Source organism: Triticum aestivum, chromosome 3D, assembly GCF_018294505.1.
Source record: "Triticum aestivum cultivar Chinese Spring chromosome 3D, IWGSC CS RefSeq v2.1, whole genome shotgun sequence".
Taxonomy (NCBI): domain Eukaryota; kingdom Viridiplantae; phylum Streptophyta; class Magnoliopsida; order Poales; family Poaceae; genus Triticum; species Triticum aestivum.
This window is the reverse complement of record NC_057802.1, coordinates 51,866,666-51,880,292: the sequence shown is the minus strand read 5'-3', so window position 1 is coordinate 51,880,292 and position 13,627 is coordinate 51,866,666. Positions and strand designations below refer to the sequence as shown.

General features: G+C 51.9%; 1 protein-coding gene across 1 annotated transcript; it reads left to right on the top strand.

Moving 5' to 3' along the window:
- Nucleotides 1–12,297: 12,297 nt before the first annotated feature.
- On the top strand, nt 12,298–13,365 carry LOC123077338 (sigma intracellular receptor 2). Its single transcript, XM_044499609.1, has 2 exons — nt 12,298–12,658; nt 13,027–13,365. The coding sequence occupies exons 1-2, from the start codon at nt 12,335–12,337 to the stop codon at nt 13,198–13,200; spliced, it is 498 nt and encodes a 165-aa protein (XP_044355544.1). The 5' UTR covers nt 12,298–12,334; the 3' UTR covers nt 13,201–13,365.
- The last annotated feature ends 262 nt before the right edge of the window (nt 13,366–13,627 follow it).

Genomic DNA, 13,627 nt, shown 5'->3' with positions numbered 1-13,627 from the left:
GGGGAAGGACAAAACGGTGGCCCTGGAGCGCGCGAAGAAGGCGTCGGCGAAGGCGAAGGGGAGGATCAAGCCGGGGCGGATCCTCGTCGAGGGTCGGTCTGCCGCGCGGCTGGATCTAGGGCGACTGGATTCGGTCGACGATTCAGGAGGAAGACCTCTTGGATATGGCACAAGAGGGATTAATTCCCCACGGAGCTGCACGGCTTCCGGGGGACGAATCCGAGCCTCAGCCGCAGCCCGGTGAGTGCGTCCTCCTCGCTACCTACATTGATCGAGGGTTTTCTCTGCCGCCGCATCCTTTCTTTCGGGCGTTTCTGAACTTTTTCGGAGCGCAACTCCACCACTTCACTCCCAACTCCATCGTCTACCTCGCGGCCTTCGTTTCTTTGTGCGAGAGTTTCCTGGGCTGCCGACTGCATTGGGGCCTTTTCAAACATATCTTCACCTGTCGCTCTCAGTCGGTTAAGAAGGCCAACTCGAGTGACGAGAGGACCAAGGTCATCCAGATGTGCGGGGGCCTTGCGATCCAAATGAGAGGGAAGAGCTACTTCCCGGCCATAACCCTTCCTGAGTCGGTTCGGGGGTGGCAGTCGACCTGGTTCTACTGCCAAGACCAGCCGACTCCAGGGCACTCGACCGGACTTCCCCCCTTCTCTTTGGCCTGAGTGGAAAAACCTGCTGCCCTGAAGGTGATCCCATAGGAGAGAACACAGGTGAAGGCGCTAGTTGATATGGTTGTTGAGCTTGTTCGAGACGGAGTGACTGGCATGGGTCTGCTGGAGACTTTCCTTAAGCGACGCATTCAGCCGCTTCAGTACCGTGATCATCCGATGTGGATGTATTCGGACCCTGACGATTCCACTCGGATCCACCTGGAGGAGGCCTCGGAAGAGATGCTGGAGCGGTGGCTGAGATGCATCACCGGCAACAAGGATAATCCCAGGGGATCCAGGAGGATTCCTCCGCTCAGCGATAAGTACGAAGTGGACCAGGTACGATTCAGAGTCGTCGAGTATTTCGTTGAATCATCATGCAACTGCTTATTATCAGTCGACTGACTATTGTCTTGCTTGTTGTCTTCTAGGCTATCACCGAGTGGTACTCAATGCTGAACGGCGAGCAGAAGCCGAACGAGGAGGAGGGGGAAGCGCAGGCGAAAGCGGCGAGTGGCAGACCGGCGGAGAAGAGGAGGAAGACAGCGACGACCAGAGCGATGAAGACGATGTCGACTCTCCTCCTCGCGGGGCGAGGCGATCCAAGTTCGCTCACGATCCGTTAAACGACCGCGGCAAAGCTGTCGCGCCGACTGGTCAGCCGCCCAAACGCCCTCGGACGGCCTCTCCAGCGCCAACTGAAAGGGTGCCAAAGCAACAAAAAGCTGCGCCACCCAAGCCGCCCAAAGCCTTGCCCATGATCAAAGTGATCATCCCCACTGTCTCTGGGTAAGATCTTGAACTTGAATTCTTTGTTTAGTATGAACTGAGTCTTGGTCGATTCGCTGATACGGCCGATTGAAACTTGAAAATTGCAGTGCTGCAACCTCAGAGACCTCTGGCCAGAAGAACAAAGGCGAAGAAATGGAAGACGCCGTCACCTCTAATCTAGGTATGATTCTCGCAGTCTTGTCTTGGTTGTTCGGACTTACTATTGGTCGATTGAATTTCTCATGCTTGATATTTTCTGCAGCTCCACCTCAAGTTATTGACCTCCCAGACGACGATGATGAAATGCCTCTGATCACTCGAAGGAACAGGAAGGTGCCAGCAGGGAAGGTGCCTCAGTCGACGCCCATGACGGAGTCGGCGGCCCAGGATGGAGGCAACACCACTCGGACTACCGTCACCTTTGCTGACCCTTTGGCGAGTGTCCAACCTTCGTTGTCGACTGCACCGCCTCCGACTGATACTCCTTCGCTCTTCGCCGCGCACCACGTCTCGGAAGATCAAGTGGGGGCTGACAAAGAGGCTATATGCCAGGCGGGCCTAATGATGGAGCAGATGAAGGTGGTTCGGGAGGCTAGCCAGGCTGCCTATGACGCCAGTTCAGCTCTCCGGAGCAATGTCCAGGTTAGTTGATGATCTTCCGACCCCTCAGCTTGTTCTGTTAGGATATGGTACCTGAAAACTCTTTTCAAACTCTTTTCATCTGTCTGTGTTTCGGGTCTGTACACCCACTGGGTGTTTCTGATTCGTCTTTGAACAATCCTTTATCTTGAGTCGACTAAATTGAATCGACTGAACTTCTAGTGGGGGCACGCTGAGTGCACCCACTGGGTGTAGTCCCCGAGACCATGGTTGACTGCGGGCAGTCGACTATGGTCTGAGTAGCTAAAATTTTCGCTCGGCCTGGACGAACCATGCCGAGTGGTAACTGAATCGGTGGGGGCACACTAAGTGCAACCACTGGGTGTAGTCCCCGAGACCGTGGTCGACTGTAGGCAGTCGACTACGGTCTGAAAACAACTTGGCTCTTCTGTCTTCTCTCTTTTTTTTACTCGGTCTGGACGGACCTTGCCGAGTGGAAATTGTACCAGTGGGGGCACGCTAAGTGCACCCACTGGGTGTAGTCCCCGAGACTACTGTTGGATGTTTGATTCGGCAGTAGTCTTAGAACTGTTGGAATTGCCTTTCATTGCTCAGAAGCAATTAAACTGTAAGCTCGTCGACTGACTGCTTGTTTTTGCAGAAATCCTGTGAGCTCGGGGCTCGTTACGTTGAGCTGGAAAAGAAGCAGATCCAGCTCGACCTGGACCTGAAGCTTGCCCAAGAGAACCTGAAGAAGGCCCAGGACGGAGCAGCTGGTACGTTTGGTGAGAATTTAGTTTACTGTCTTTGCCCTGTCTTCCCATCTTTTGCTCTGACTTGACTGTCATCTCTTGCAGAGAAAATGAAGGAGGCTCTGGAGAAGAAAGACCGTGATCTGGCTGAGGCGCAGAAAGCAGCACTTGCGAAGACCAAGCTTGCATAGGAGAAACTGGCTTCAGTCGGTAAGCTTGAGGAGGAGAACGCCAGGCTGAAGAATGCGCTTGATGAAGCTAACAAAGAATCCACTCGACTGAAGAAAGATAAGGATGAACTGACGAACAAAGCCAGCGACTTGGCGCAGAAGAGGAACGATCTGGAGGTTTATCTGGGAGGGCTCGCCAAAAAACTGTCTCTCATGCTTGAAGGTATCCCTTTTTCGATTGATCTGTCTTTGTCGACTCATCATGCCACCGTCGACTCATTTCTCGTTTTTGCACGCAGAATTCTGTCCGAACTTCGAAGAGGAGACCGGGCGAGTCGAGACGAACTTGGATCCCATCAACTCCCCTATCAAAGATGAAGCTGCCATGCACGTGCTCCGACTGGAATCCCGCCTGTCAAGCGTCACCAATTACATTGCTCGTCTAAAAGTGGCGGTTTCCCGAGTCGACACTACTCTCTGGCCCAAAGCCACTCTTCAGAATGACTTGGAGTCTGATGGTCCGACTCAACCAGATCCCAGACCGAGTGCTAGAGTGGAAGAAATCTTCTGCCCGTTGTGGTGCTGATGTGGCATTGTCCTTAGTCCGGGTCCATTGCAAGGATGTGAAGGAAGACAAGCTTGCAGCGCTCAGGGTTGCTAATACCAAGAAGCTTAACTTCCAATCCTTCCTGGAGACCTTCATTGACGCAGCCACTCGGATCGCGGACGGAATCGACTTAGATGAGTTTGTTGAGCTTGCCAGTCCTCCTGCCGAGGAGTAAAAAACTTTATGCCGTGCCTTAAATTTACCTCGGAATGCCGGGTGATCTTGTAACCATGAAACTCTTTCGGGCTTGAAGCCCGAGTACTTTTCCTTAAATTTGCCTCGGAATGCCGAGTGATCCTGTAACCGTAAAACTCTTTCGGGCTTGGAGCCCGAGTACTTTTGTCCATGGTTTTGGGAACAATTTAAGACGTATCCGAACTTGGCTTATCCCCAAATTTGCTTGTGTTTTGTTCTCGGAGTGGAACTTGTTCTTCACCCGGATGATTTTTAACTTGAGATGCAGCTTTTAAGGAGAAGGTTCCAGTCGACCTGCACCTCATCGTCCTTGCGGATAGGGATAAAGTGCACGTTGTAGTTGTGGCGTAGCTCAGAGGAAAAGGTCGCAATCGACCCACGCCTCGTCATCCTTGCGGATAAGGATGAAGCGCACGTTGTACTTGTGGCGTAGCTCAGAGGAGAAGGTCGCAGTCGACCCGCACCTTGTAATCGTTGTCAGAAGAGTAGATTGGATCTTACTCGGACTGTGTTTTTTCCTTAGGCGAGTACTGGACTGCAGCTAAGCCCACGAGTGAGAGGGTTGATCATCACTCGGTGGGATTTTCGTAACTTAGGCGAGTACGGGACTGCAGCTAAGCCCCCGAGTGAGAGGGTTGACCATCACTCGGTGGGATTTTTGTAACTTAGGCGAGTACGGAACTACAACTAAGCCCCCGAGTGAGAGGGTTGACCATCACTCGGTGGGATTTTCTTAACTTAGGCGAGTACGGAGCTGCAGCTAAGCCCCCGAGTGAGAGGGTTGACCGTCACTCGGTGGGATTTTTGTAACTTAGGCGAGTACTGGACTGCAGCTAAGCCCCCGAGTGAGAGGGTTGCTCATCACTCGGTGGGATTTTTGTAACTTAGGAGAGTACTGGACTGCAGCTAAGCCCCCGAGTGAGAGGGTTGCTCATCACTCGGTGGGATTTTCGTAACTTAGGCGAGTACTGGACTGCAGCTAAGCCCCCGAGTGAGAGGGTTGCTCATCACTCGGTGGGATTTTTGTAACTTAGGCGAGTACTGGACTGCAGCTAAGCCCCCGAGTGAGAGGGTTGCTCATCACTCGGTGGGATTTTTGTAACTTAGGCGAGTACTGGACTGCAGCTAAGCCCCCGAGTGAGAGGGCTGCTCATCACTCGGTGGGATTTTTGTAACTTAGGCGAGTACGGGACTGCAGCTAAGCCCCCGAGTGAGAGGGTTGCTCTTTCACTCGGTAGGATTTTCGTAATTTAGGTGAATCGGATTCGCGACTAAGCACCCGAGTGGGAGGCTGACTCTCCACTCGGTAAGATTTTGAAAACTTAGGCGAAACGGATTCACGGCTAAGTCACCCACTGGGGGATTTTTTAGACACAAATATAAGCAACAACAAATATTTGACATATCGAAAAACTCTTGTCTTTGATAATCAGAACTACAAAAGGTATCTTTTATTATATCTCAACCGACTGAGTGCTTAAGTGTAAAAGGGGCGGAGCAGCTCCGCATTCCAAGCTCTGGGCTCGTCTCTCTTGTGCTCGACATTGTACAGATGGTATACTCCGTTGTGGAGCACTTTGGTGACGATGAAGGGGCCTTCCCAGGCAGGAGCAAGCTTGTGTGGCTTCTGTTGGTCTACTTGGAGAACCAAATCTCCCTCTTGAAACGCTTGACCTCTCACGTTTTTGGCGTGGAATCGACGCAGGTCTTGCTGATAGATGGTCGACCGGATCAGGGCCATCTCTCTTTCCTCTTCTAGGAGATCAACTGCATCTTGCCGTGCTTGCTCTGCTTCGTTTTCTGAGAAAAGCTCGACTCGGGGAGCATTGTGGAGCAAGTCACTCGGGAGCACAGCTTCGGCTCCATAAACCAGGAAGAATGGAGTTCGGCCAGTCGACCGATTTGGAGTTGTTCTCAATCCCCACAGTACGGATGGAAGTTCATCGACCCATGCTCCCGCCGCATGCTTGAGGTCACGCATCAGTCGAGGTTTCAAGCCTTTGAGAATCAATCCGTTTGCTCTTTCAGCTTGTCCATTCGACTCGGGGTGGGCGACTGAAACGTAGTCGACTCGAGTACCTTGGGAAGCACAGAAAGCTCTGAACTCATCAGAATCGAAGTTCGATCCATTTTCAATGATGATGCTATGTGGAACACCATATCTGAACGTCAACTCTCTGATGAAGGTAACAGCAGTGTTGGCTTCAAGGTTCTTGATAGGCTTGGCCTCAATCCATTTGGTGAATTTGTCGACTGCCACAAGCACATGAGTGAAGCCGCTTCTTCCAGTTCTGAGGGGTCCAACCATATCCAAACCCCAGACTGCAAAAGGCCAGTCGAGTGGAATGGTCTTCAAGGCTGATGCAGGCTTGTGAGACATGTTGGAGTAAAACTGGCATCCTTCGCACTTGTCGACTATTTCCTTCGCCATCTCATTCGCTCGTGGCCAGTAAAAACCTGCTCGGTATGCTTTGGCCACGATGGTCCGAGAGGACGCATGGTGACCACAGGTCCCCGAGTGGATATCATTGAGGATCACTCGACCTTCTTCTGGTGTTATACACTTCTGACACACTCCAGTCGCACTCTCTCTGAACAATTGCCCTCTGATCACTGTAAAGGCTTTGGATCGACGGACGATCTTCCTAGCCTCTTCTTCGTCTTCTGGGAGTTCTTTTCTGAGAATGTATGCAATATACGGTACCGTCCAGTCGGGAATGACGACCAAGACCTCCATGATCAAGTCGACCACGGCGGGAACTTCTACTTCAGTTGGATCTGTGGCACTCTTCGGTTGTGGGGGCTCTTCAGTGAAGGGATCTTCTTGTACTGAAGGTGAATGAATATGTTCCAAGAACACATTGCTGGGAATGGCTCCCCTCTTGGAACCTATCTTTGCCAGATCATCGGCTGCTTGGTTTTTCAGTCGGGGTATGTGATGGAGCTCCAACCCCTCAAACTTCTTCTCCGGCTTTCTTACTGCATTGCAATAACAAGTCATGGCTGGGCTTCTCACGTCCCACTCTTTCATCACTTGATTGACCACTAAATCTGAGTCGCCGTAGACCATGAGGCGACGGACGCCGAGTGAAATGGCCATACGCAACCCGTATAAAAGTGCCTCATATTCAGCTTCATTATTGGAGGAATCAAAGTGAATCTGGAGGACATAGCTGAGTTTGTCTCCTCGGGGGGATACCAATACTACCCCAGCTCCAGAACCATTCAACATCTTGGAGCCGTCAAAAAACATGGTCCAGTGCTCCGAGTGAACTTGAGTCGGCAGTTGCTGTTCGATCCACTCGGCCAAGAAATCTGCTATTGCTTGGGACTTGATTGCTTTCTTTGCTTCAAACTCAATGCCTAAGGGAAGGAGTTCAATCGCCCACTTTGCCACTCAACCAGTTGCATCTCTATTATTCAGGATCTCTGATAGTGGTGCGTCGCTGACGACTGTAATGGAATGATTAGAGAAATAGTGAGCAACCTTCTTCGTGGTCATGTATATCCCATACACAAGCTTCAGATAATGTGGATATCTTTGCTTTGATGGGGTCAGAACTTCAGAGAGATAGTACACTGGGCGCTGAACTTTGTATGCCTTTCCTTCTTCATCTCGCTCGATCGTGAGCACAGTACTAACAACTTGTCCAGTGGCTGCAATATAAAGCAGTAAAGGTTCCTTGCTGATTGGGGCAGCGAGCACCGGCTGGGTGGAAAGCAGGGCTTTGAGCTCTGCAAACGCTGCGTCAGCTTCATCAGTCCACTCGAACTTGTCAGCCTTCTTCATCAGTCGGTAAAGAGGCAATGCCTTTTCACCGAGGCGAGAAATGAATCGACTCAGGGTGGCCAAACATCCAGTCAGCTTTTGGACATCATGCACACGCACGAGGCTTTTCATTTGGAGTATGGCACCAACTTTCTCTGGGTTAGCGTCGATCCCTCGTTCGGAAACGAGGAAGCCGAGTAACTTTCCACCGGGAACTCCAAATGTGCACTTAGCTGGATTGAGCTTGATATCATACCTTCTTAGGTTCGCGAAGGTTTCCGCGAGGTCAGCCAACAGGTCGGAGCCCTTTCGTGACTTGACCACAATGTCATCCATGTATGACTCCACATTCCGACTGATTTGAGTAAGCAGGCACTTCTGAATCATCCTCATGAATGTGGCTCCAGCGTTCTTCAGGCCGAATGGCATAGTGACATAACAGAAGCATCCGAATGGAGTAATGAATGTTGTTTTTACCTCGTCGGGTCCATACAGTCGGATTTGGTGGTACCCGAAATAGGCGTCCAGAAAGGACAATCTCTCACACCCTGCAGTCGAGTCGACGATCTGGTCGATGCGGGGGAGAGGAAAATGATCTTTCGGGCAGGCCCGATTGATGTGCTTGAAGTCAATGCACATGCGGAGTGAATTGTCTTTCTTGGGGACCATGACAACATTGACGAGCCACTCGGAGTGGTAAATTTCTCTTATGAACTCGGCTGCCAGGAGCCGAGCCACTTCTTCACCAATTGCTTTTCTCTTCTGTACGGCGGACCGCCGAAGATGTTCCTTGACTGGTTTCGCTTGTGGATCGACTCGCAAACGGTGCTCAGCCAGTCCCCTGGGTACACCCGGCATGTCAGCAGGCTTCCATGCGAAGATGTCCCAGTTCTCACGGAGGAACTGGATGAGCGCTTCTTCCTATTTGCTGACGAGGGTGGTTGAAATATGAGTCGGGGCAGCATTAGGGTCGGTCGGGTGAATATGAATCGGCTTGGTTTCACCGGACGACTGAAATGCAGAGTCGGTTGCAGGCTTCTTGGATCGTAGCAAATCACTCGGATCTGCATTTTTTCGATACTCTTGCAACTCTACAACTGCCATTTGCACATCAGCGATCTTTGAACCCTTTTGAAAGCACTCCTCCGCCTTCTGCCGATTGCCAGTGACAGTGATCACCCCCTTAGGACCAGGCATCTTCATCTTGAGGTACACGTAACACGGTCGAGCCATGAAACGCGCATATGCGGGCCTGCCCAGGATAGCATGATAGGCACTCTGGAAATCTACCACTTCAAATGTCAACTTCTCTTTCCGGTAATTCTTGGAATCACCGAAAACCACATCAAGTGCAATTTGGCCGAGTAATTCAGCCTTCTTGCCAGGGATAACGCCATGGAAGCTCATATTGCTCGTGCTCAGTTTGGACATCGGAATGCCCATCCCCTTCAAGGTCTCCACGTACAGGATATTCAGGCCGCTACCACCATCCATCAGCACCTTAGTCAGTCGGGTGCCTTCAACCACCGGGTCGACCACCAACGCCTGCCTCCTGGGGGTGGCGATGTGCGCTGGGTGATCAGACTGGTCGAATGTAATAGCAGTCTGGGACCACTTCAAATAGCTCGGTGTTGCCGGGGCAACCATGTTCACTTCTCTGTTTATTACTTTCAGTCGACTTTTGCTTTCAACATGAGCAAAAATCATCAGAGTGGAATTGACATTGGGAAAACCATCATCATCTTCATCCCTGTCATCACCCTTGTCAGACTCCTTCTCCTTCTCTTTGGGCTGTTTATCGCGAAACTGCTGGATCAGGAGCCGACACTGTCGAGTGGTATGTTTGGGGTAAATGAAATTACCCTCTTCGTCTTTCTTGGTATGAATATGGCATGGTAAATCCAACACATCGTTTCCATCTTGATCCTTTACTTTCTTGGGGTTCCATGGCCCTTTGGGCTTCCCCTTGAACTTTCCTTGGGTCACTGCCAAGGCTTCACCAGGAGCCGCTGGTTCAGCCTTCCGCTTCTGCTTCCGACTGGAATTGGCTCCTCCGGCATCCTGGGCGACTGTTTTATGCTTGCCGCTCCGGAGTCGGTCTTCCTCTTCACCGTTAGCGTACTTGGTGGTAATTTCCATCATTCGACTAAGGGACATGTCCCCAGTCCGACCAAACTTCAGGTTCAGCTCTCTGTACTTGACGCCCTCTTTGAAGGCGCAAACTGCTTGGTGTTCTGACACGCCCTCCACCGTGTGGTTCAGAGTGATCCACCTCTGGATATAATCCCTCAAGGTTTCACCCGGCTTCTGAAGACAAGACTGTAACTCTGTCAGCCCCGCCAGTCGTTTGCAGGTGCCCTCGAAGGTTCTGACAAACACTCGGGCCAATTCTTCCCAACTGTCAATGCTACCATGAGCTAGCTGATTCAGCCACGCCCTGGCTGAGCCTTCCAACATCAAAGGAAGGTGTTTCATAGCCACGTCATCATTTCCTCCGCCAATCTGCACAGCCACTCGGTAGTCCTCAAGCCAAGTGTCGGGCTTGGACGATCCGGTAAACTTACTGACTCCAGTCACCAACCTGAAGTTGGGAGGAATCACTGCCGCTCTGATGGCTCTGCTGAAGCACTCGGGACCGGAAACATGCACTCTGCTTCTAGTCGGGTGGTCTCTGGCAGGGCCTTCTCTGTATGCTCTGTTCCTGACGACCAGACCTTGAACGAGGATGGACCTCGCATCAAAACCTGGCTCTCTGGGGTCGACTGGAATCCTTCGTTCACCACTGGGAGGACGTCTGTCATCATGCTGCCGAGGCGCATAAGACCCACTCCTCGGAGGAGGGGTGGGCACTCAACGCCGATCATCAGGGACTCGGTAATCTGGCTGCTCATGGTATCTGTATTGATCTCGCCGGTCTCCACGTCCCTCATGCCGCAAGGGCGATCTTGGGCTATGGGCCGACTGAACTGTGTCTGCTCTTGCGGACCCGCTGCGAATCCTATTCCGTGATTGGGACACTGCTGTGTTCAAGTCTCCAGCTGCCCGGAGCAAATCCCTGATCTGCACTAAGCCTCTGCCAGCCTTCGATTGAGAAGGCTGGATCGACTCCGCTATTCGGGCTGCCGCTGCAAGATTCTGAATCGGAGTTCGGTATACCTGAGTTGGCGGTGGAAAAAGTTGTCGTCGACTGGATTCTGGACGTCGCTCCCGAGCACGCTCATCCAGTGCGTGCTGGAGGTTCTCCAGTCGAGTGCGCTCAGCCAGGTTGGCCAGGCGCGCTTCCTCCAAGGCCAGGGCCTCGGGGGTCTCTCCAACGATAGGAGTGTGAAGTGCATCCATATTGCGGCGCGGTGCTCTTCCCTCTGCCGTGAAGAAAAAGACTCGGGGCGGTATTCTTCGTGAACACGTGACGGATCGTCGCCACCGTTTCCGCCACCATTGCGGTCGAAGCCTGGAGGACTACGTGGTCCATCGACCATCAGGACTTGCGCCGCGGGGTCACTGCTACCGCACTCGGATGCGGTCTCGACGGAGCCAGTCGAACAGGCCGTAGAGATTTTCGTCGAGCTCGATTGCTGCGACCTGTGGGGCAGCCGACTAGCGGGCCGCCGCGTGCCTCACCCACCGCTGGAGCCGCGACCGACCGGAACGCTTGCGCCGGCGGGTAGCGGGGAGTGAAGAAGCCACAGGAGCCGACCGATACTGAGTCGACGGCTGACGGAGGAGAACGCCACGGACGCACGCGCGAAAGTGCGTAGCCCCGCGGACAGGGAGCGCGTCGATGTCGAGTGGTGCCTCCTAGAGCCAAGCGGAGTCGTTGGCGACGAAGGTGAGCGCGCCGAGACGGATCTCGTGCCCCTCGGCCAAACCTCCACCGGAAACCATGATGATGGGAGTCGGAGAAAATGCAAGTTTCACCAGAAAAAACGCTAAAACACCTGCCCCACGGTGGGCGCCAACTGTCGTGGTACTAATGCTGACAGTAGAAAGGGGGGTAGGTTATGGAGAGGCAGGTCCTAGCTACGGTGAAGTTGTTGACAAGTGTTTTATGAGTTCAGGCACTTCTCTGAGGAAGTAACAACCCTACGTCTCGGAGCCCGGAGGCGGTCGACTGGAATATGAATGTGTGTGTTACAGGGGTGCGAACCCTTGTGCCAATGGAGGGGGGTGGCTTATATAGAGTGTGCCAGGACCCCAGCCAGCCCACGACGCCAAGGGTTCAATGTACATTAAGGTAGGACGTTACAGGTAACGCCAGCAGTAAAAGGTATTAAATGATCATCAAGTCTACAGAGTAAACACTCGGCCGTTGTTGTAGAGTAACCTTTAATCTTCTATGCGTCGAGTGCTTTCTGGTACGGTCGAGTGCTTTGATCCTTCCGAATGGAATGTCTTATGTTGAGTGGATGATGATATCCCTCCAATGCTGCTGACTTTAGGGTAATGCCCTTAGGGAGGGTGTCTAGGTCAGGCCTGTAACCCTACCCTAGGCACATAACTTCGTCACCTGGTGCACCGTTCAATACATTGTGATTGCACAGCCCATAACTTGCCTCTCTACAAGTTTCAGGGTGAGAATGTTGTGCTTGAGTATGGAGTAGCGGCAACATTTGATCACTCAGTTTCATGAAGACATGTGTGATTGGGAAACTCACGTGCAACTGCAAAATAATTTGGTTGAGCATATATGGACTCATGTTGGCAATCAATAGATGTATCTTCTTTTATTCGTTTACATATATGGACTCATGTTGGCAATCAATAGATGTACCTCCACGGCTCCGCTCCGCTCTCTCCGGCCGCAGTCACCACAACCAATGGGCGCCGTCTCGGCGTTGGCGGACGTCGTGGTGGCGCCCTTCTCACTTATCATGGCGGTCGCGGCCCCACTGTTCGACTCCCAGGTCGTGCTCCCGCGCCGCCTCTACCCGGCGCCGCTCGTGGACATCCACCAGTGGTTCACCGTCGCGTTCGGCCACTACCTCGTCGCCGATCCGCCGCCTTTCTTCCTCGGCCTCGTCTGGCTCGACCTGGCCTTCCTGTGGCCCGTCTGCGTCGCCAACCTCTACGGCATCCTCACGCGCCGCCGCTGGTCGGCCGCCACCTCGCTCATGGCGGGGGTCTACATGCTCACCTACTTGGTACGTGCCCGTCTTGGCCCTGCGTTTGCCCCTTTCTTCTTGCTCGCTTCAAGATCCATTCGAGTGATCAAGTGATAGCTAGCTTCTTTCATCGTTGACCAAGCGTGAAACATTTAATAATATTATCTTGATTGATTGCTGCGCTGTCTTGGTGGTGGAAATTTGTGGACGAGAGTATTTTTAGTGAATTTGGGAATAGAGATTTGAGATAATTCCTCGAGCATCGTTTGGTTCCGTCGACACCCGACAGGTAGTTAATCTTCAGTCGCTAGCACAACACTCCTATGATGGTTAATCTTTATATCTTGTCCATTTTCGTGGAAGATTTTTTCTCGGTTCGTTTCTAACGGTGGCTGCAATTGTTTCAGTCCGCGATACTCGGTGACATGTTCGGCTCAGGAAAAGCAACGCCGAGGCTGCTTCAGCTGTATGTTCCGTTCATCGTGTTTGCTGTAACTGCAGTCTTGCGTGGTCTCTGCTCATGCTCAGTGCCGTTTACTGCTGTTACATCGGCTGCATCAGCTCAGAAGAAGAAAGCCTAGATTTTCTTTTTGCGGGTAAAAGAAAGTCTACATTTAAATTTGTATTTATCATATTTCAAGATTCAAGAAGAAAGTAGTCAAGTTCAAATCGATGTAAATGTATAAGTACTTGTTAAAAGACTGTGTATCTTTCCTTCCATTATTAAGCACTAGCACCGTAAAATATCACCTTCTGTCACGACAGCCACGACCCCACCGCTGTCAAGTTTAAGACTTGAATTATGTTGGGCTGAGTATACCACTGTTCTTATAACCATCCAACCATAGATTGGTTTGCCCTAACACCGTAGCTAAGAATGTGTTTGGTAGCATTCTCAACACATCATATATGTTACAGACATGCTACGTGTAGATATATTGAGTACATGCAATTGTTATTATTTGGTAAAGGGTAGCCCGGTGCATGTAGCTCCCGCCTGCGCAGAGT

Coding starts and splice junctions, on each gene's coding strand:
- LOC123077338 (XM_044499609.1), top strand. CDS start 12,335: ATGGGCGCCGTCTCGGCGTTGGCGGACGTCGTGGTGGCGCCCTTCTCA. Junction 12,659..13,026: donor TCTACATGCTCACCTACTTG/GTACGTGCCCGT, acceptor CAATTGTTTCAG/TCCGCGATACTCGGTGACAT.